At 31.5% G+C, this 21176-nt stretch overlaps 1 protein-coding gene across 1 annotated transcript in view; it reads left to right on the top strand.

The window, feature by feature from the left end:
* Positions 1-21176, top strand: part of LOC127831872 (myeloid differentiation primary response protein MyD88-like) — a 38335-nt gene that overhangs the window by 5275 nt on the left and 11884 nt on the right. Inside the window, exons 3-7 of the mRNA XM_052356945.1 lie at positions 1708-1770; positions 4077-4094; positions 11011-11073; positions 12706-12720; positions 21158-21175. Coding sequence (XP_052212905.1) covers positions 1708-1770; positions 4077-4094; positions 11011-11073; positions 12706-12720; positions 21158-21175 — 177 coding nt within the window. The remainder of the gene's footprint in view (positions 1-1707; positions 1771-4076; positions 4095-11010; positions 11074-12705; positions 12721-21157; position 21176) is intronic.

The following is a 21176-nucleotide window of genomic DNA, read 5'->3' on the forward strand; positions in this document are numbered from 1 at the left end:
AAGCAATATTCGTAGTTTCACCAAATTTAACGACAAAAACAGAACTCTCCAAATTATTCAATCGTTTCGCGTTGCAACGCTTTATAATTTTTAGGTTTTAAAATCGTCAAAAGATGCATATAATGGCTATATTAGACCATGGTAAATGTTCAGTATTACTGTTTCCTCACAAATATCATAACTAAAACGAAAATTTGCGAATCTGAAACAACTTTTTTCAATTTTGTCAATTTACCAAAGCGTGAAAAGATCCCTTTAACAAGTCGTTAACAGTCGAACAACGCAATCACAATAAATATCAATTTCATTCATGTAAATCGGAGATTTAATCGAATTCTGAATTGTTCATTACGGTAACGAATGCGTTTGTATTAAAAGCGATGTTTTTACATTTAAATGTCTTTTTCCGCGCTAGATAGAATGAATTCATAAGTAGGAAAATAAAATGCAGTATGCTTAAATGATTTAACAAAATTATATAAGAAATACTTTTTAGAGTGTTAAATTGGTTTCACTATTATAATTATAGTAAAAAACACTGCCCTGACCATCGCAGCTCTTGTTTTTCAACGGACCAGAACCATTTTAAAACTCAGCAAATAAAAAATTACAACAAATATTCTGAGCAAGTGTCATGAAGATTGGGCCAACAAATTATTTAACTTCTATAGTGTGGATCCAGTTTCACTTGAGCCGCATTAAAAAAAAAAACTGCACTGCCCCTAAAAACGCCATATTTTTCTACTTACCGAAAGAAGTTCCAAACTTGGTACGAAAATCCACCATAGATATAGATGAAAAATTAACATACCCAAAGGTGGTTATGTTTGTCAAACTGGCGGAACCATTTTCAAATTGTTGCCAATTTTAACAAAAACAGTTTTATTGAAATCGGCAACAAATCAATCCAATTCTTCAAAATCAACCTTCTACGAGCGATGACATTATTTTATGTTTAGATTTTTTTGGTTTTTTAAGTATTATGGCTGTTGTGATAAATTTCACCCTGAACAACACTAACTTTGTAAAAATAACGTGTTTGAACGTCCTACCTATAATACTTTATCCTTTTCTTTGGTGATATTCACTTAAAAGAGACATCATGTTTACTTTACTGTGCACAGGTAAAATGTCATTTGTGTAAAATAGAAATAGAAAGCTTTCACCTTCGAACCTTTTTTTTGATGAACCGATAAGGTTTACGCAATTATGCTTTTGACTGCAATACTCTTCTTAGTAATTGTTTTCACACAGACCAAACCTGACCGTGCACAGTTTACTTATTAAGTATATCACATTGATAACCACGTGAAGGATATATTATATACGCGCTTTTTAAAACAAACAAAGTCATTGGCTTCTACTCCCATTGCCAAAAATATGGCATAACGTGTAGAATGCTTTCAAATCTCTATCGAATATTTTTCCTTTAGTTAATTTAACTATTTATACATTCGTTTTAATATATATGTCCGTTTTTATTGAATTGATGTTTTTTGTTTCCATTTCATATATTGGTATTACACAATAAATGCAACAGACGATGAGACTTGTACTAAAGTCAGCTGAGAAGTTTTGTAATTGTTAATATCTGGAATGAAAATTACTGACCTTTCAAATTTATCATGTTATTATAACTAATGGAATCATCAGTACTAACATATCATTTGTTCTGATATTATCACATAGCTTATAGATTATTTTCAGTGGGCGATCTACTGAGATTTTTAGACCCAAAGCTTGTGACTAGATGGAATGAATTATCTGATGGTGAGCACCTTTTTATTGATGGATTGTAAACGGATATAGACAAAAGTATGATTTCGTGGTTGCCGAACCTGATTAAATTTGAGCACTTTAAAAAGATCGATGGATGTTCAATGATTTCCAATTATATGGACACATAGGCCATAATGATATTTCTGCACACGAGAGACTTATATAATGCGATCATAAAGTATAGAGTTGATCATAACGTTATATGCTTAATGTTTTAAGACTGAATCTACCTGGATTTAATTGTAATCTATCATTCAAAGCATATCTCAAAATCATAATTGGAAACTTATGATCTATGCGCAAGACGTTTTTATTCGTCGTGTGCTAATTATAGCTGTCAAGTTTTCAGTAGTTAATCGACCGCGGTGCCATGATAATATTGAGCTCGTGGTTCAGGTTTTCTAAGTCTCGCAAAAAAATCAGCTGCATGCACTCTCCAAGAATTCTCCATATTCTGCTACATATTGATTTGAAAGTGATCATCGAATACTACCGTGTGAGTTTTTGCTTCCGCATAGCGTCAAATAATGTCATTGCCTTTTTGAGAGAAAGTCACAGAGCTTTAGGGATGGATGTCCATGTGATATATTTACAATTTAATGAACTTCCAGAAAATTGTACAGGTGAAAAATTGTATTATTTATTTGGCTAATTTGTATCTATGACAAGGCATTAATTGCCTTTTGTACATATGGTTATTCAGATAACACAATCTTGAAATTAAAAACGTTAAAAAATCGACCACAATACGTTTAAGTAAACGGGGGATTAAATCGGGTTAAAGTCACGCTGAATCTTAACAAAACATGCAAACGAGCAAATAAACACAAACTCACCATTTGTGAGTTACTGTTTGCATTTGACTTTGACTATATAATTTAAAAAAGAACGATACCAGTGATTTACTGGGTGTGTTTTAATTGCAAAACATTTTATAAGCCTATGTTAAGTATACTTCTTGATGCATTATAAATAATTGTTTGAAGTTAACATTATTTACTGTCAAAAGAGATACATATTTAGAAGCATCTTAAAAATAAATGTAGATCTACATACATGTGTATACATATGATTGTTATCTTTGTAAAATAGTATCAAAACCGTTTTCTTTTTTATTTTGACAACTTCAGTATCAATAATACTCGCATACGTCAAACCCAGATGCATAACCAGATGTATAATAGCAGAAATGGATTGTAAAGATTTTACAGTCTCTATATCTGGCAGTCGCTTTGTCTATTAAGATACATGCGGAATATTACGCTAGTCAATTGTTCCTAGAGTTTGTATCAGTCGAGAGGCTTGTGTGATGACGTATTACACGAGAGGCGGAGCCTCGAGTGTGATGAGAAATAGCACAAGCCACGAGACTGATACAAACTCTTGGAACAAATGACTAGCGTAATATTCCTTTATTATATACAACAACTAACGAAAACATTTAACAATTGAATTTTTTGCTTTAACAAAACTGACAAAATAATGACTTAAACGGTACGCCATAGTTTATTTAAGACGCGTATGAATAGAGTTTATGTAAATTAACGTGTAAACATTTGAACCGGGAAAACACAGGTTTCCGACACGCTTACCTTAATGCCATTGCTAATCCAATTTTTATAACAATTTAGTTGACAGCTTAAATCCAATTATAATAACAAAAACGTTGAAACGATATGCACTTTCACTTCTATTCGTCCATGCCTTTATCGAAACTTAGTTTAAACCACACAATTTTATTGTATTCCTATCGAAATTTACATTTATGCATGATAAATACTCACTCTGAAATACGTCTTGCACTCGTTCGATGTTTTAAACAAACAGTTTACTGTTAAAAAACACCACGTCCGACATGTCCTAATATTCCAGAGAGTTTAAATGCAACATTGTGTTTCGTCACAGAAATGACGTCACATGATGTACTACGTAATATATTCCGTTATATAAAATAGGGGTTTCCTATTTAAGGTGGTCATAATGTGACGTCATTAAATGGTTCAAAGAAAGTAGTCCGGCTAGTATGGTAATACGGATCGGAAAACAGCGAGAAGCATAATACGGGATTTATTTCAACGATTGATACAACCTGTATTTTGTTAAAAGCATTACATAGGTATATAATAAATACGGAAATTTCATTTGTGGGTTGTTTAACGTGTGACATCTGATGGTAGTCATAGACGCAAATATCAATTAGTAAACGTGTTTCGAAATCTGTTCCACCTATAATTTAAGTTACATAAAATGTATTGATTTTGTTGGCACATGGTTAAACTTTATATTTTCTGTTTCAGATTTTGAATCTTCTTCTTGTAAGTATTTTAAACATGTTAAAGATATTCTTCAAATTATACATATATTACATAGATAGTAAAAGTATATATAAAACATAAGCTTTGTGGTATTTTCATATTTGGACGTTATTTCATTTTTTTTTACATATTCATATGTAATCTAATACAATGTTTATAAAGTAAATAATAATATAAAACATTTTGCATTTATAATAAAAAGGACACATGAATTCTAAATAGTATAAACTATTTTAATTTATTAATCAAAATTGTTATGTCTTGTGTATAAATGCACCTCCAAAATGCTATATAATTTTGGCAATGCGTGAATTCAAAGCCTGAGAAATCATTGGGATAAAAATTGATTACGAAACGTTTTAGAACTGTCATTACAAATTTAAGACTTAAATAAAATAAATACCTACTTCTATTTGACGAATTAAAAAGTATATGGGAAACATTAAACATACCAAATGATTGTTAAAATCACAAATATATGAAATGTAGTTGTGTGTGTTTTTCTTGTTGGTGCAAATGTATTTTGCAAAAGTGTTTGCAGCGCAATCTATTCTAACATGTCGACAATAAATATTAAACGCTTACAGCAATTAAGAAATACAACTGGCAACCCCTTTTGAATCAGCTTTGACGAAAATGTAAACCATACAGGAGACTCATTCAGGTTGAAAAAAAACGGTCAATTTAAATGTGCGGTTTACGTTTGAAGTAGTCTCTTTTCCTGAATATTTGGGCTATTTTAAGGGTAATTTTACTTTTTATACTGGATTAAAACAATTTTAACATAAGCGACAATTTTACAATTATGGTGTTGAAAAACTCTACTATAAACATAGATGAAAAAATTACCCTTAACCCAGGTGATCATGTTTTTCAAACAGGCGGAACCATTTTTCAAACTTGGCCCAAATTTAAAAAGAAAACAGTTTCATTGAGATTGGCAACCAATTGTGATATCAAGAGTATAAATGAGGTTTCTGTATAGCCATTTAAGGAAAATTACGCAGCCCACTGGAGCCATTTTCTTAAACGGACCGGCACCAGGTTTTCTAAGCAAGTTGTGCTCAGGTGAGCTTAAGATCCTTAACGTACCAATGTTTCAAAAATAGATTTTTTAACGCTAATAGTGTAAGGAGAATTTTATGTTGTTTGTAGGGAGGAAATATATCCCTATAAAAAAAGGGAAAATGAGCCCTCAATACTCACTACTGCTATGATGAAAATATGTTAATTTATTCAATATATGACTATTCAGTTTCTGTTCATTAAAACCGGTTGTTTGATGTTTTTCAAAAGAACAACGATCGGTACATGCTTGGCCAGAAATGAGACAACACATTCGAGGATCATCGGTTTGATACCCAGCCCGGCCTCATAACTTGTGTAGAGATTTGCTATGTTTTTTTTCTACGACCATTTTCTCTTACCTTTGATTCGAGTAGAGAAGTTTTCAATTACTGCCATACGTGCGTTCACTAAAAAGTGACAAACCTGCAAATCCAGAAAACGTGCGAATCGGTCAATTTTCCGTTGTGATATGACTGAAATACTATTAAAAACGGCGATAAGCCAAACTTAAAAAACAATCTTAACATAAACATAGATTTTTACAAACATTCGGAATGGTTAAATGGAATCAATAATTTTGCATAGATATAATGTTTGCAAACTCTTACCCTGCAGTAATTATATGACTTTATGATGAACGAACATATTTATTAATTATAAATACGAATACATGCTTGCTGCAATAAACAAGCTGCTAAGTAAAGATTTTATTAAGGGTCTTTTTATAACCAAATCCTTTCTTTCAAAATTACCTCTGCACATATTTTAGACTGTTGGAATATGATCGCGATTAAAATTTATGGATAAGTAAAACTTGAATTCAAGTGATTACACAGTAAAATATATAGTTAGGTACATTTATGACAATTTGTATGTGTGCTTAAAATATATTTATGACTACCGTAAAGCCAATAAAAGACGTTAACATTGCACGTTGGTAACTTTTCTTTTTCTATCAAGTTAAACATCTTGAAGAATAGCGACACAGTAAATATATTTATTACTCATTATTTTTATTACTCCATAAAGTTTGGAGAATTTATTTAAGTCTGTCTTTACATGCCTGTAATTGCTAGATTTATATATGACTTTGGCATAGATATCGATTATAATAACACTTATATAATTTAAAATGTGAAAAAAGAAAAAGGGTGTACCCAAAATGTCTGGGATAAGTGTTTTTGTAGATAAAACGGTCATCGCATTAACCACTCGGCCATCCGAACTATATTATATTTGCCAACACATTTGATACTTTAATTAACTGAACAAAGTGCTGTAACACAATCTAACTAAAGCAGCATACATATTCAAAATTATTTAATCTGTTCGCGAGTTTAACACTTTAAAATCATCAATTTCTAATATAAATAATCATAAACGAAGCTGAATTTCCAGTTTAAGTTATTGCAAAGCTTTATATGTTTGTCTATTAAATGATAATTAATAATAAGCAAAACCGCATTTTCGGTATACATCATACAATTGTAATTTTGTTCTCTTTATATATTTGAAACATATCATTTTCTAAATCTGTTCATTAGTACCTTTAACATCGAAGTTATTAAGTTTTATAGGGAAATAGACTTAAAGTTTTTAAATAGCCCTAAACTCCGCCAAAAAAGCTGGGAAGCATTTTAGATTTTTTCAAGTAATTGCGCCGTTCCATTTATTTGATTACTTTTTGTAAAACATTTAGCTAGTTTTTAAAACTCAAAAAAGTAGTACATTGGTGCTTAGTTTAATTTTAACCTTTATATCTTTCAGGGAACAATTATCACACTGTTCTTAAATGTGTCTGAACACTTACTTGAAACACAGTCTATGCGAAAGCTCTTAAACCTTTACTGGCCTTAAGGTCCTGCTATCTCATCACAAGTTACTGAGTGCACGAAACTACCCACGTTTGTTACGAAACACATGAGTACGACTGTTCCCCATGTTGCGACCTCTCATAACAGTAAACAATATTAAAAATTTTGGTGTGTGTGTTCAGGTTAAAAAATTATAGTTTGATTGACAATGCTTAACGTTACAGGAAAATGTATTGTTTGTGCTCAAAATTACCACCGAAACCCGAAATTCGGATGTTAATCATACAATCAATTACAAATGATATCCAGTGATAGTTCCGTCAACAAACCGATAGACTACAGCACATACATGACAAAATGCTTTTCCTTTGGTAGATATTACACGGACTGTAACTGTATTTCTCATGGGAATTTTTGTTTTATAATATAAATATAGATTGACCAATCAGAGAATCGAAGTAGCTTAACCAATCGGAGCGAGTTTAATAATTGATCCAGTTTTTTTGGAGGTAATCTTATTGATACTGAAAATAGAATAAACTGATATTTTAGTCGAAAATAAAAAGGTAAGCATACAAAAAATAGCACCATACGATATTGCACACAAAACTTTAATATTAAATAAAAATTCAACCCCTTACTCTTGCCGTTTCATAGTAGATTTTGTAAGTTACTTACATAAGAAGTAAATATGATTAATATGACCCCTGTGACAAGGCCAGTTTTTAGTGTGAGCGTTAGCTCACGCTAAAGTAGAGAGGCAGTTTTGCAAATCACTCTGCTTTAACTACGATAGGGACGACAACTGCAGCTAGTACAGATAACCAATGCCTGTCTACACTGTAGCAGACAGCATGTATAAGGTTAAAGAGCTTGTTCAACGATATTGTTCAGTCTTGAGTTTTTAACAGCTTGACATTTGCCAGTTTATCATTGAAATCTGTACATATTGGCTGCTTTCAGGGAAAACGGGGCTTAATGCTGCATTAAAAGTCTGTCATGTTGGCAAAATTGTTGCTCAATAATTTAAAGAAACTACATACAGTAATAGAAACACATAACACAACATGAACATGATTAAAGGCTTGTTTTTGTTAAGCAAGGAAACACAATTCTAAAGATGGTTGCCGGTGTAGCAACCAATTGTGAAAAAAGAGACATATTGTTGTTATTTTGTCTAAGTTATCTCTATGACATAAATATGAGGATAAACAGTGCACACAAATCTCGACCTGTGCTTAAAGACTCATTCTTTATAAATTTGAATGGGTTGTGTTCATTTCAAACTTGCGATATAAAAAGCTATAACATAATTTTGAAAACTGAAGTGCGTCTAAGATATAGCGAACACTTCAGTGCCTTCAGCGCTTTGATTTACTTCAGGGGCGTGATTTGAAGAAGTTTAGTTTTAGACCACTATATATATAAGAGAAGATAAGATTTTTGCAGTTTTAATTGTTATATCTATTTTTATCTTCGATGACCTAAATATTCAATGGACCGGAACGATTTAGTCGAAGATAAATAAACTTAAGTTCGTGTTTGGGACTAACAATTTAGTTTTCAAACACAAGTCAAAATTTGTATTTTTTTAACAAGAAATTAAATTTTAATCCGATACAATAATGACTTGATCAAGATTCGAACATGACCAAGATACACCTTCTGACCATGTAACATCAAGATTGAACCATGAATGTACCATCTAGAGCCGTAACAAGACTTAGTTGTTACCCCTTACTTAATCAGTTCAAAATTATGTTCTGTCAAATTCATCATAAACCTATGTTATGAAACATAGTAAAAACGGGTTTTATTTACCTATGTTGGACCAATTGAGCTCGTATATTATATTACCTAAACATTCTTGGGATAAACATTCTGACCAAGATCCAAGAAGACTTTGTCATACACATGGCTCCTTAATCGGTAATAAGGTTTTCACATGAACCAGTTTTAAATTTAACCTACAATTTGTCAAGTTTAATATTCTATCTCAGGGTCATCAAGATTGCACAATACGTGCGGTGTCCAGACTTGTAAAATGATTTTCCTTAAATTCGGCGATGTAACCTAGGTACTGGTCTCAATTGCCCCTGAATTCAACTTTTCATATATATTTCCAAGATAAACATTCTGATTTAGTCATACTTTTTATTGGTGTCAAGTTGGTGTTACTGATGACCTACCTTTTCTCCATACTTGACCCAGAATCGAAATTCTCATTGATATTGTCAAGATGCACAATCTGAATCAGTCTCATCCAAATTGAGTCATGAAAACGGCTTTTATAGTGGTAACAAGGTCTGATCCTTTGAACTAGGTTTTGACCAGCAATTACCCAGAACCTGGCCGTGACATAAGGCAGATAAACATTTTGATCACGTGTCATCAAGACTGGCCTTTTGAGTTGAAAAAAGTTGACGCACTTCGCAATGCGACGGGCGCTGGCCTGATCTCAAAAGGTTACATGGAGAACTTCGCCATAGTACATTTAAATCTAAAATCATTAAAAAAAACTCGCGCATTGTTATTCCCATTGATGTAGATAAGCTGCCAAATAAAAGAGAGATTTTTTACTTTTGACTCCGCCACTCGTGGATATTTGTTTAATGATAGTAGGTTCTAAAAAAGAAATCGACGAATATTCTATCAGACACATTAAACACGAAGTATTAAATGCATGAACATTCTAACATTGCGCATTTTAAGTCTTTCTTCAAAACATACTATAGTTATTATAAATATTCACTTAAACTAAAGTGAAAACACATTATTAGACACATGGCTTGTTTTAGAATCTTGCGAAGGTTTAACAATCCATCAGCCGAAAGGATTCATCATTAAATCTACGTCTTCGAAATGTTTCCTTCCACTAGCGAATGGCATTGTTTTATTTCTAGTTTGTTACAGAATTTTTAAGTATTATTGCTATTTTGATTAATGTTACCCTGAAAAACACTTACTTTGTAATTGAACTTTATGACTAACACAAAAATAATACATTTACAGAATTAAATTATTATATTGTTAAATAAAAGTTGATGCGAATGGTGAAATTAACCTTATTTACCAAATAATTATTTTCCGTATTATATGACCTTATTTAGTTGTTGAAGGAATATTTTTTTAAAGGTCGAAAAAGAAAACAGTTCAACTAACGCGACCTGCTCTAATTGTTCGTGCCGACTCTCTTTTTTGTTTGTATTCAACGTGTAGTTTTCGATTACTTTCGCTACATTCGATCACACTCGGTAAATTCAGTCCAGTAGAGAGAAATTAAGTTACATTTATATTTTTAAAGAAAAATGTTATCGAACATCTTAATATAATCGGGAAAAAGCCATGTATGGTATTCAAAATAACAAAAACGCTTGACCGTCCTACTTATTATATAACCTATATAATTTTGTTTTGAGATGTTCAGTTGAAAGAAGAATCATTTTCATTTGAATTGAACAAGTAAAATGTTTGTTGTGTAAAAAAGAAATACTAAGGTTTTACATTCGAACCAGTTTTTGATTTACCGATAAGATCTAGGAATGCTTTGGATTAAAATAATCATTGTAGTGATTGTATTCACAACCACCAGACCTGACCGTGCACAGTTTACTTATTAAGTATATCCCATTGATAATAACGTGAATTTTAAATTAAATACGCCTTTATGAAAGCAAACCAATTCATTGTTTTCTAATCACATCGCCAACAAATATGGCAACATGTTAAATGCTTTCAAATACCTATCGAATGCATTTTGTAAAGTTACTTTAGCTATTTATAAATTCATTTCAAAGTTTGTGTCTGTTTTTATTGTTTTGATGTGGTTTATTTCCATGTCATGTATTGGTAATACAAAATTAATACAGTAAACGATGTACCGTGTACTTCAATCAGCTGATGAGTTTGTAATGGTTAATATTTGGAGAGAAAATTACTAATCTTAGTGAGTTATCATATTAAAATAACTAATGCAATCATCAGTACACACCCTTTGTTCTGATATAAGCACTTAGCTTATTGATTATTTTCAGTGAGCGAGCTCCTGTGTGTTGTTAACCCAAAGATTGCGGCTAGATGGAGTAAAATATTTAACGGTGAGCAACTGTTTATTGGTGGATTTTGAACGGATAAAGACACAAGTATGATTTCGTGGTTTCCGAAACTTTTTTAGATATTAAATTTAAGCACTTTAAAAAGATCGATGGATGTTCAATGATTTCCGATAATATAGGCCATAATGATATTTCTGCACACGAGAGACAAATAAAATGCGATTATAAAGTATAGAGTTGGTCATAATGCATGATATATGCTTAATGCTTTAAGATTGAATCTACCTGGATTTAAGTGTAATCTATCATTCAAAGCATATCTCAAAATAGTAATTTGATACTTATGATCTGTGTAGCAAGATGTTTTTCTTTCGTCGTGTGCTTATTATAGCTATCAAGTGTTCAGTAATCATTCGACCTCGGTGTCATGATAAGATTGAGCTCGTGGTTCAGGTTTTTTAAGTATCGCTAAAAATCAGTTGTTTACACTTTCAAAGAATTTCTACATTCTTCTACATATTGATTTGAAAGTGTTCATCGAACACTACCGTTTAAGTTTTTGCTTTCGCATAGCGTAAAATAATTTCATTTTGAGACACAGTCATACAACTTATAAGTTAAGGGGTGGATGCCCTTGTGATATATTTACAATATACTGAATTTGAGTCTTCGCTGTTTATATGAACTATTATTGAATTTAATACGCCTAGGTTTCTTAATATAACATTTTTTCACCGCCCTATGACCCTTTGACCCTTGTATTCCGGTGTCGCCATTTTCAGAACGAACGTGCGTTAGGTATAAAAAATTACTGGACATCATATTAAACAAACGGTGTTAAATATACATATTTCCAGAAAAATTTACAGGTGAAAAATTTCATTATTTATTTTGGCTTTTTTTTATGACAAGGCATAACTTGCCTTTTGAACATGTGGTTATTCAGATAACACAACCTTGAAATTAAAACGTAAAAAAAGACCACAATACGTTTAAGTAAACGGGGAATTAAATCGGAATGAAGTCACGCTGAATCTTAACAAAAACATGCAAACGAGTAAATAAACACAAACTCACTATTTGTGAGTTACTGTTTGCATTTGATGTCATTATTATGCCTTTAAATAAATAATTTAAAAATGAACGATACCAGTGATTTATTGGATGTGTTCTTATTGCAAACATTTTATAAGCCTATGTTTAGTATACTTCTTGATTCATTTTAATAAATTGTTAGAAGTAAACACTATTTACTGTCGAAGGAGATAGGATACATATGTTGTAGCATTTTAAAAATAAATGTACATACATTTGAAAAATATGATTTTTACCTTTGTAAAATAGTATCAGTAGCGTTCTCTTTTTTATTTTGACAGCTTCAGTATCAATAATACTCGCATACGTCAAACCCAGATGCATAATCAAATGTATTATAGCAGAAATGAATTGTCGGCGTCTATTTTCCTGTCTCTTTATTTAGCAGTCACTTTTTATATTAAGATACATACGGGTGATTCATTTGTGGGTTGTTTAACGTGTGATATTTGATGTAAGACATACAAGCAAATATCAATTAGTAAACGTGTTTCTAGATCTGTTCCACTTATAATTTAAGTTACATAAAATGTATGGTTTTTGCGGGCACATGGTATTACTTCTTTTATTCTGTTTCAGATATCGAAAATTCTTGTAAGTATTTTAGACATGTTTAAGATATTCTTCAAATTATACATGTATTATTGCTGCTTCTTCCTGTATTTGCGCGATGATTATCTGAAATATTAACTTAATGACGCTATATTCTTAAATCTTTTTCCATAAAGAAGGAATGTAGTTGACACTTGTTTGTATTTTCATTTGATCGTTCGTCAAAAAGTTGTAACTCTGTTGCTCTGGTATCTTCAATACCATTGAGTAATAAAATTGTAATTAAATTTAATGCGTTTTAATTCCCTTTTATTATTGTTTAATTTGAGTTACAATGCTATGACGTTAAATTTTATTAACACTTAAATGTATTATGAATATTGCTTGGCCAAGTGTGAGGTTGAGCGCTCTATAACCGGTTTAAACCCCCAATGCTTTCCAAGGCGGTGACCCCAGCTTTATTCATATTTTGTGTTTATGTTGGTTTCTATTGTGCTGTATTGTGCTGTTTTGTTCTGTTTGGGCAATCGGTCACTTGCCTAAAAAAAAGGACCAACTAATTGTTTATAATGAGAATTCAATACTGCTCCAGCAGTTGGAGTTTCACTTCTTTATAAGGTATTAGAAAGATAATAATAGGATATATAAAACATAAGCTTTGTGGTAATTTCATATTTGGACGTTATTTCTACTTTTTACATATCCATATGTAATATAATACAATTGTATAACGCAAATAATAATATAAAACCATTTTGCAGTTATAATAAAAATGACTAGGGACTTCTATATAGTTTAAAATATTTTAATATATGAATCAAATTGTTATATCTGGTGTATAAATCCGTCTCCAAAATGCTATATTTTTGGCAATTCGTAAATTCAAAGCCTGAGAAATCATTATCATTGGGATTGAAGTCGATTACGAAACGTTTTGGAACTGTAATTACAAATTTAAGACCTTAAATTCCTACTTCTATTTGGCGAATTAAATATGAGAAAAATAAACCATACCAAATGATTGTTAAATCACACAAAAAATATGGCAAATGTAGTTGTGTGTTTTTTTCTTGTTGGTGCGAATGTATTTCGCAAAATTGTTTGCAGCGCAATCTATTCGTATTTTCTAACATGTCAACAATTAATATTAAACGCTTACAGCAATTAAGAAAATAATGTAACTAACCCCTTTTGAATAAGCTTTGACGAAAATGTAAACCATACAGGAGACTCATTCAGGCTGAAAAAAAACGGTCAATTTAAATGTGCGGTTAACGTTTGAAGTAGTCTCTTTTCCTGAATATTTGGGCTATTTTAAGGGTAAATTTTACTTTTTATACTGGATTAAAATCATTTGAACACAAGTGACAATTTTACAGTTATAGTGTTGAAAAATTCTTCCATAAACATAGATGAAAAACAAACTAACCCCAGGTGATCATGTTTTTCAAACAGGCGGAACCATTTTTCAAACTAGGTCCAAATTTAAAAAGAAAACAGTTTCATTGAGATCGGCAACCAATTGTGATATCAAGAGTATAAATGAGGTTTCTGTATAGCCATATAAGGAAAATTACGCAGCTCACTGGCGGCCATTTTCTTAAACGGATCGGCACCAGGTTTTCTGAGCAAGTTGTGCTCAGGTGAGCTCAAGACCCTAAACTAAGCAAATGTTAGCAAAAAAATAGATGTTTTAACGCTTATAGTTTAAGGAAAATTTTATGTTTTTGTATAGGGAAGAAATATATCCCTGTTGAAAAGGGAAATAAGCCCTCAACAAACACTGCTGCTATGATGAAAATATGTTAAGTTATTCAATATATGACTTTACAGTTTATGTTAATTAAAACCGGTTGTTTGATGTTTTTCAAAAGAACAACCATCGGTACATGTTTGGCCAGAAAGGAGACAACACATTCGAGGATCATCGGTTTGATACCCAGCCCGGCCTCATTACTTTTGTAGAGAATTGTAATGATTTTTTCTACGGCCATTTTTCTTTTCGTACCCTTGATTCAAGTAGAGAACTTGTCAGTTACTAGCATACGTGCGTGCACTAAAAAGTGCAAACCTGCAAATCCAGGAAACGTGCGAATTGGTTAAATTTCCGTTGTGATATGACTTGAATACTATTGAAAACGGCGCTAAGCCACTCTTAAAAAACAATCTCAACATAAACATAGATTTAAACAAACATTCGGAATTAAATAGTTAGTTGTAATCGATAATTTTGCATAGATATAATGTTTGCAAACTTTTACCCTACAGTAATTATATGACTTTACTATGAACGAACATAATTATTATAAATTATTTAGAGAACATGCTTGGTGCAATAAACAAGCTGCCAGGTAAAGCATTAGATAGATTTATCTAAAGATAATTTGATATCCAAAACCTTTCTTTCAAAATTACATTTGCACAGGTTTAAGACGGTGTGAATATGATCGCGATTACAATTTATAGATAATCATTACTTGAATTCAAGTGATTGCACAGTAAAATATATAGTTAGGTACATTTATGACAATTTGTATGAGTGCTTAAAATATATTTATGACTTCATAAAGCCAATTAAAGACGTTCACATTGAACGTTGGTAACTTTTCATTTTCGATTAAATTAAGCAAGTTGAAGAATAGCGACACAGTGAATATATTTATTTCTCATTTCTCATTAAAGCTTGGAGATTTTATTAAAGTAGTGTGTCTTTACATGTCTGTAATAACTAGATTTATATATGGCATAGATATCCATTATAATAACACTTATATTATTTAAGAATATGAAAAAAGAAAAAGCGTATACCCAAATGTCTCATATAAGTGTTTTTATGTTGATAACGTTCATCGCATTAACCACTCGGCCATCCGGGCTATTATGATATTGTTCAACACATTTGATACACTAATTAACTGAACAAAGAGCTGTAACAATATTTAACTAAAGCAACTTAAATATTCCAAATTATTTAATCGGTTCGCGTGTTTAACGCTTTAAAATCTATCAATTTCAAATATAAATTATCATCAACGAAGCTGAATTTCCAGTTTAAGTAATTAATGTTCGTAAAGGTTTATATGTTTGTCTTTATTAAATGATGATTAATAAAAAGCAAAACCGCATTTTCGGTATACGTCATGAGATTGTAATTTCGCTCTCTTATTTTTGTTTTCATTTACGAAACAAGTTGGAAACATATCATTTTTAAAATCTGTTGATTAGTTCCTTTAACATCTAAGTTATTGCGTTTTATAGGGAGATACAGTTAACGTTTTTAAAGATCCCCAAACTCGGCCAAAAAAAACTAGGACGGCATTTTACATGTCTCCAAGTCATTGCGCCGTTCCATTTACTGGATTACTGGATTACTTTTTGTAAAACGTTAAACTAGTTCTTCGGCGTAGCTGTTTAACGTCACTTTTGACATTAGATGACGGTCTTTCATGATAGGTCCGAAATGAATAAACCCGAATTGTGCATTTGCTAATAAAACAAAAATCACCGTAAACATCGGTAGTCTAGTTCTCAGATCAAAACATTTGATGCATATCATTTGAACTGAAATATGAATATATTGTAAATAACATGTAATATACTATAAATTAAAAACTGTCATGATACAAAACATCCTCTAAACATTACATCGAAACGTTTCTCCTTAGTTAACGAAGCAGTATAGCATTTATCACATGTCTCTACAATTAAAAGAATCTATTATTTACATGTCATAGCGGCCACACTAAACACTACAAAAACAGGCTAGATTGCACTTTACCGGTACGCAGTTGTTTACCACTATCGACAAAGCGGGGGTTTGGGGCGGTAGCCCGCGATACTAAGGAAATATATAGGTGTTGGAAATATATCTGTATTTGATTTATTATAATCCATATTTGCGTTAATTAGTGTTAATATGTTTCTTTGAATTTTGTTTTGTTCATTTTTTATATAAAATTCTGTTTTGATGCAAAAAATGCATATCATTACAATGCTTGCAATATTGAGTATTTCATATTTACATTCTACTAACATCTGTGCACATTATAACACATAATCTTTTATTTCATTCCAAAATTATGTTCAAAGTATTTCAGTGGCGAATATGTTTTCTTTTCCTATTGAAACTAATGTATTACTCGTTCAATTATGAAAACCTTGTTATTACAATACTTATTGACAATACAACATACAATTGCACCTCTTCTTCCTCATTTTTATTTGTTAATGCATTTAAATATATTATCTTATTGTCACTCACTACCTTCATTACAATACATGGTCGCTTCATTCCATCTCCTTTCACTGGTCGCAAACATTACAACATCAACGCCGTATATCGTTTAAAAGATATTTCAGAAAAGGCAACATAAGTGCTAAGTTCTAATTTTAACCTTTATATCTTTCAGGAAACAATTACCCCCACTGTTCTAAAATGTGTCAGAACACTTAATTGAAACCCTGTCTATGGGAAAGCTCTTAAACCTGTAATGGCCTTAAGGTCCTGCTATCTCATCACAAGTTACTGAGTGCACGTAACTACCCACGTATGTTATGAAACACATGTTTACGACTGTTCCCCGTGTTGCGACCTCTAAAAACAGTAAACAATATTTAAAATCTTGGTGTGTGTGTTTAGGTTGTAAAAATTATAGTTGGATTGACAGTGCTTTACGTTACAGGAGAATTTTTTGTATTTGCTCAAAATTACCACCGAAACCCGAAATTCGGATGTTCATCATACAATCAATTACAAATGCCATCCAGTGATAGTTTTGTCAACAACCCGATAGCATACAGATACATGACAACATGCTTTTCATTTGGAAGATATTACATGGACTGAAACAGTATTTCTCATAGGTAAAGAAAAATATATAATATTAATATATGGATTGACCAATCAGAGAATCGAAGCAGCTTAACAAATCAGAGCGAGTTTTATAATTGTTCCAGTTTTTTTTTTAGAAAATCTTGATACTGCAAATAGGAAAAAATGATTTTTTAGTCAGAAATAAAAAGTGTAAACATGCACAAAATAGCACCATACGATGTTACACACCCAAAAAAATTCAACCCCTTACTCCGGCCGTTTCATAGAAGATTGTGTAAGTTATTTACAAAATAAGTAAATATGAGTCATATGACCCCTGTGACGAGGACCGTTTTTTTACCTCAGGAGCATGATTTGAAGAACTTTAGTTAGTTAAAGACCACTATATACATAAGAGAATGCTATTTTTGCAGGTTTATTTTTTATATCTAGTTTTATCTTAAATTACCTTAATATTCAATGGACTGGAACGAATTAGTTCGTGTTTGGGACTAACAATTAAGTTTTCAAACACAAGCCAATTATGTATTTTTTTAACAAGAAATTAAATTTTAATTCGATACAATAATGACTTGATCAAGATTTGAACATTACCAAGATACACATTCTCAGCATGTATCATCAAGATTGAACCATAAATGTACCATCTAAAATCGTAACAACACTACGTGTTTTAGCCCCAATTTTATCAGTTCAAATAGTATATTCTGTCATATTCATCATAATTGTATCTTATGAAGTGGCAAAAGGGTTTTATTTACCTATGTTTGGACCAATCGAGCTCGGATATAATATTACCAAAACATTCTTGGGATAAACATTCTGTCCAAGTTCCAAGAAAAACTAGTCATATACATGGCTCCTTAAGCGGTAATAAGGTTTTCACTTGAACCAGTTTTAAACTTGACCTACAAATTGTCAAGTTTAATATTCTGTCTCAGGGTCATCACGATTGCATCAAACGTGCGGTCTACAGACTTGTAAAATGTTTTTTTCGTAAATTCGGCGTTGTGACCTATGTTCTGTCTCCATTGCCCCTGAATATAACGTTTCAGATATATTTCCAATATGAACATTCTTACTAAGTTTTATCAAGATTAAGTCATACTTTTTATTGGTGTCAAGTTTGTTTTACTGATGACCTACGTTATTTCCATACTTGACCCAGAATCAAAGTTTTCATTGATATTGTCAATACAATCGGACTCAGTCTCATCCAAATTGAGTCATGAGTAAGGCTTCTAGATTGATTACAAGAATTGAACCTTTGAACAAGGTTTTGACCACAAAATTACCAAGAACTTGGCCGAGGCATAAGGCAGATAAACATTTTGATCACGTGGTCATGAAGACTCTGCAAATTAACTAGCCTTTAGAATGGAAAAAAAAGTTGACGCACTACGCAATGCGACGGGCGCTGGACTAATCTAAAATGTTTACACTGAGAACTTCGCCAAAGTACATTTTAATCTCAAATGTCATAATCTTGCGCATTGTTATTCATATTGATATAGATAGGCTGCCATATAAAATGTAGATTTTTACTTTTGACTCCGCCACTCGTGGAGATATGTTTAATGATAATAGGATCTTATAGAAAAATCACCGCATTTTATATAAAACACATTAAACACGAAGTATGAAATGTATTAACATTCTAATTTTGCGCATTTTAAGTCTTTCTTCAAAACGAAGTATAGTAAGTATAAGTATTCACTAAAACTAAAGTGAAAACGTATTATGAGACACATGTTTTAGGATTTTGCGAAATTTAACAATCCATCAGCCGAAAGTATTTAGCATTCAATCTTCGTATTCGAAATGTTTCCTTCAACGAGCGAATGACAATATTTTATTTCTAGTTTGTTACAGCTTATTTAAGCATTATTGCTACTTTTGATAAATGTCACCCTGAAAAACTTCTACTATGTAATTGCAATTAAAGACGAGCACACAATTAATACATTAACTTAATTAAATTATTATATTGTGATATTAAAATTTAAGCCATTGGTGCAATTAACCTTATTTACCAAATAATATTTTGCCTATTATATGACCTTAAATAGTTGTTGAAGGAATATCTGTAATAGGTCAAAAAGAAAACCTTTACTGTACTTAACTCTACTGTAATGTTTGGTGTCGACTCTCTTTTGTTGTCGTATTCAACTTGTAGTTTTCGATATGTTTTATGTCACACGACAGACACATAAAATGCGATCATAAACTATCGAGTTGGTCATAATGCATGTTATATGCTTAATGCCAGAGTAAATCTACCTGGATTTAATTGTAATCTATCATTCAAAGCATATCCCAAAATAATAATTGGATACTTATAATATGTACAGCAAGATATTTGTCTTCGTCGTGTGCTTATTATAGCTATCGACTGTTCAGTAGTTAATCGACCGCGGTGTCATGATAAGATTGAGCGCATGGTTGAGGTTTTCTAAGTCTCGCTTAAAATCAGTTGTAAACGTAAGAACTCTCCATATTATGCTACATATTGATTTGAAAGTGATCATCGTACACTACCGTTTGAGTTTTTGCTTCCGCAAAGCGTCAATTTAATTACCTTTTGAGAGACAGTCATACGGCTTTAGAGATGGATGTCCTTGTGATAAATAACATTTGTTTGCCCGCCCAATGTACCTTTGACCCATGTATTATAGTGTTGCTATTTTCGGAACGTCTGTACATTTAGTATAAAAAATACTGGACATCATATTAAACAAACGGTGTGTAATATACATATTTAATGAGCTTCCAAAAACATTAACAGGCGAGAAATTGTGTTATATATATATGTTTCTTGTATATAAGGCTAGACAGCAATTGCCTTTTAAACAAAGGGTTATTCACATAACACAACACTGAAATTAAAATCGTAAAAAAGACCACAAAACTTTTCAGTAAAGGGGGATTAAATCGGTTTAAAGTCACGCTGAACCTTAACACAAGTATGCAAACTTGTATATATTAACAACTACTCACTATTTGTGAGTTACTGTCTGCATTTAATGGCATCAGTATACCTTAAAGCGAGATTATATGATTTTGTCAAATATTTATGAATTTATATAAAATGTGTATAAAACACCTTATATTTCAATATAAATTAAAATAAAAGTTAAGAAGAACATGACGGCATAAGCCAGATATTTAATTCTGAAATCGAAAATGTTTGTACAGTCGAATTCGCCAGCATGTATATCATGCATGTTGATGTGAATCTAAATTTAGTTTTACAATTCATTTTAATTTCCTGCAACGGTATCTATTCATACGACACACTAACACTAACTTCGACCCAAATTAAAAGACGAATGCTTCGGTTATTGTAGAAAAATATGTACGAAATATCTTCGTCAAAATTGACTCGGGGCGCTTATTCGTCTTTGCTGCATTTTCTGAAATTCGTCTTCAATGTACATTTACACTTTTTCTTGCCTATTTTGTGTTAATGCAACATATTTTTATCACATATAAAAATCGTATAATCTCGCTTTTAAATATATACATATATAGACGTCAATATCAGTTAGTAAACGTGTTTCCAAATCTGTTCCACCTATAATTTAAGTTACATAAGATTTATTGATTTTGTTGGCGCATTCTAATACTTCTTATTTTTGGTTTCAGATCTTTCGTCATCTTACCG

Source organism: Dreissena polymorpha, chromosome 5 (genome assembly GCF_020536995.1).
Source record: "Dreissena polymorpha isolate Duluth1 chromosome 5, UMN_Dpol_1.0, whole genome shotgun sequence".
Classification (NCBI taxonomy): Eukaryota; Metazoa; Mollusca; class Bivalvia; order Myida; family Dreissenidae; genus Dreissena; species Dreissena polymorpha.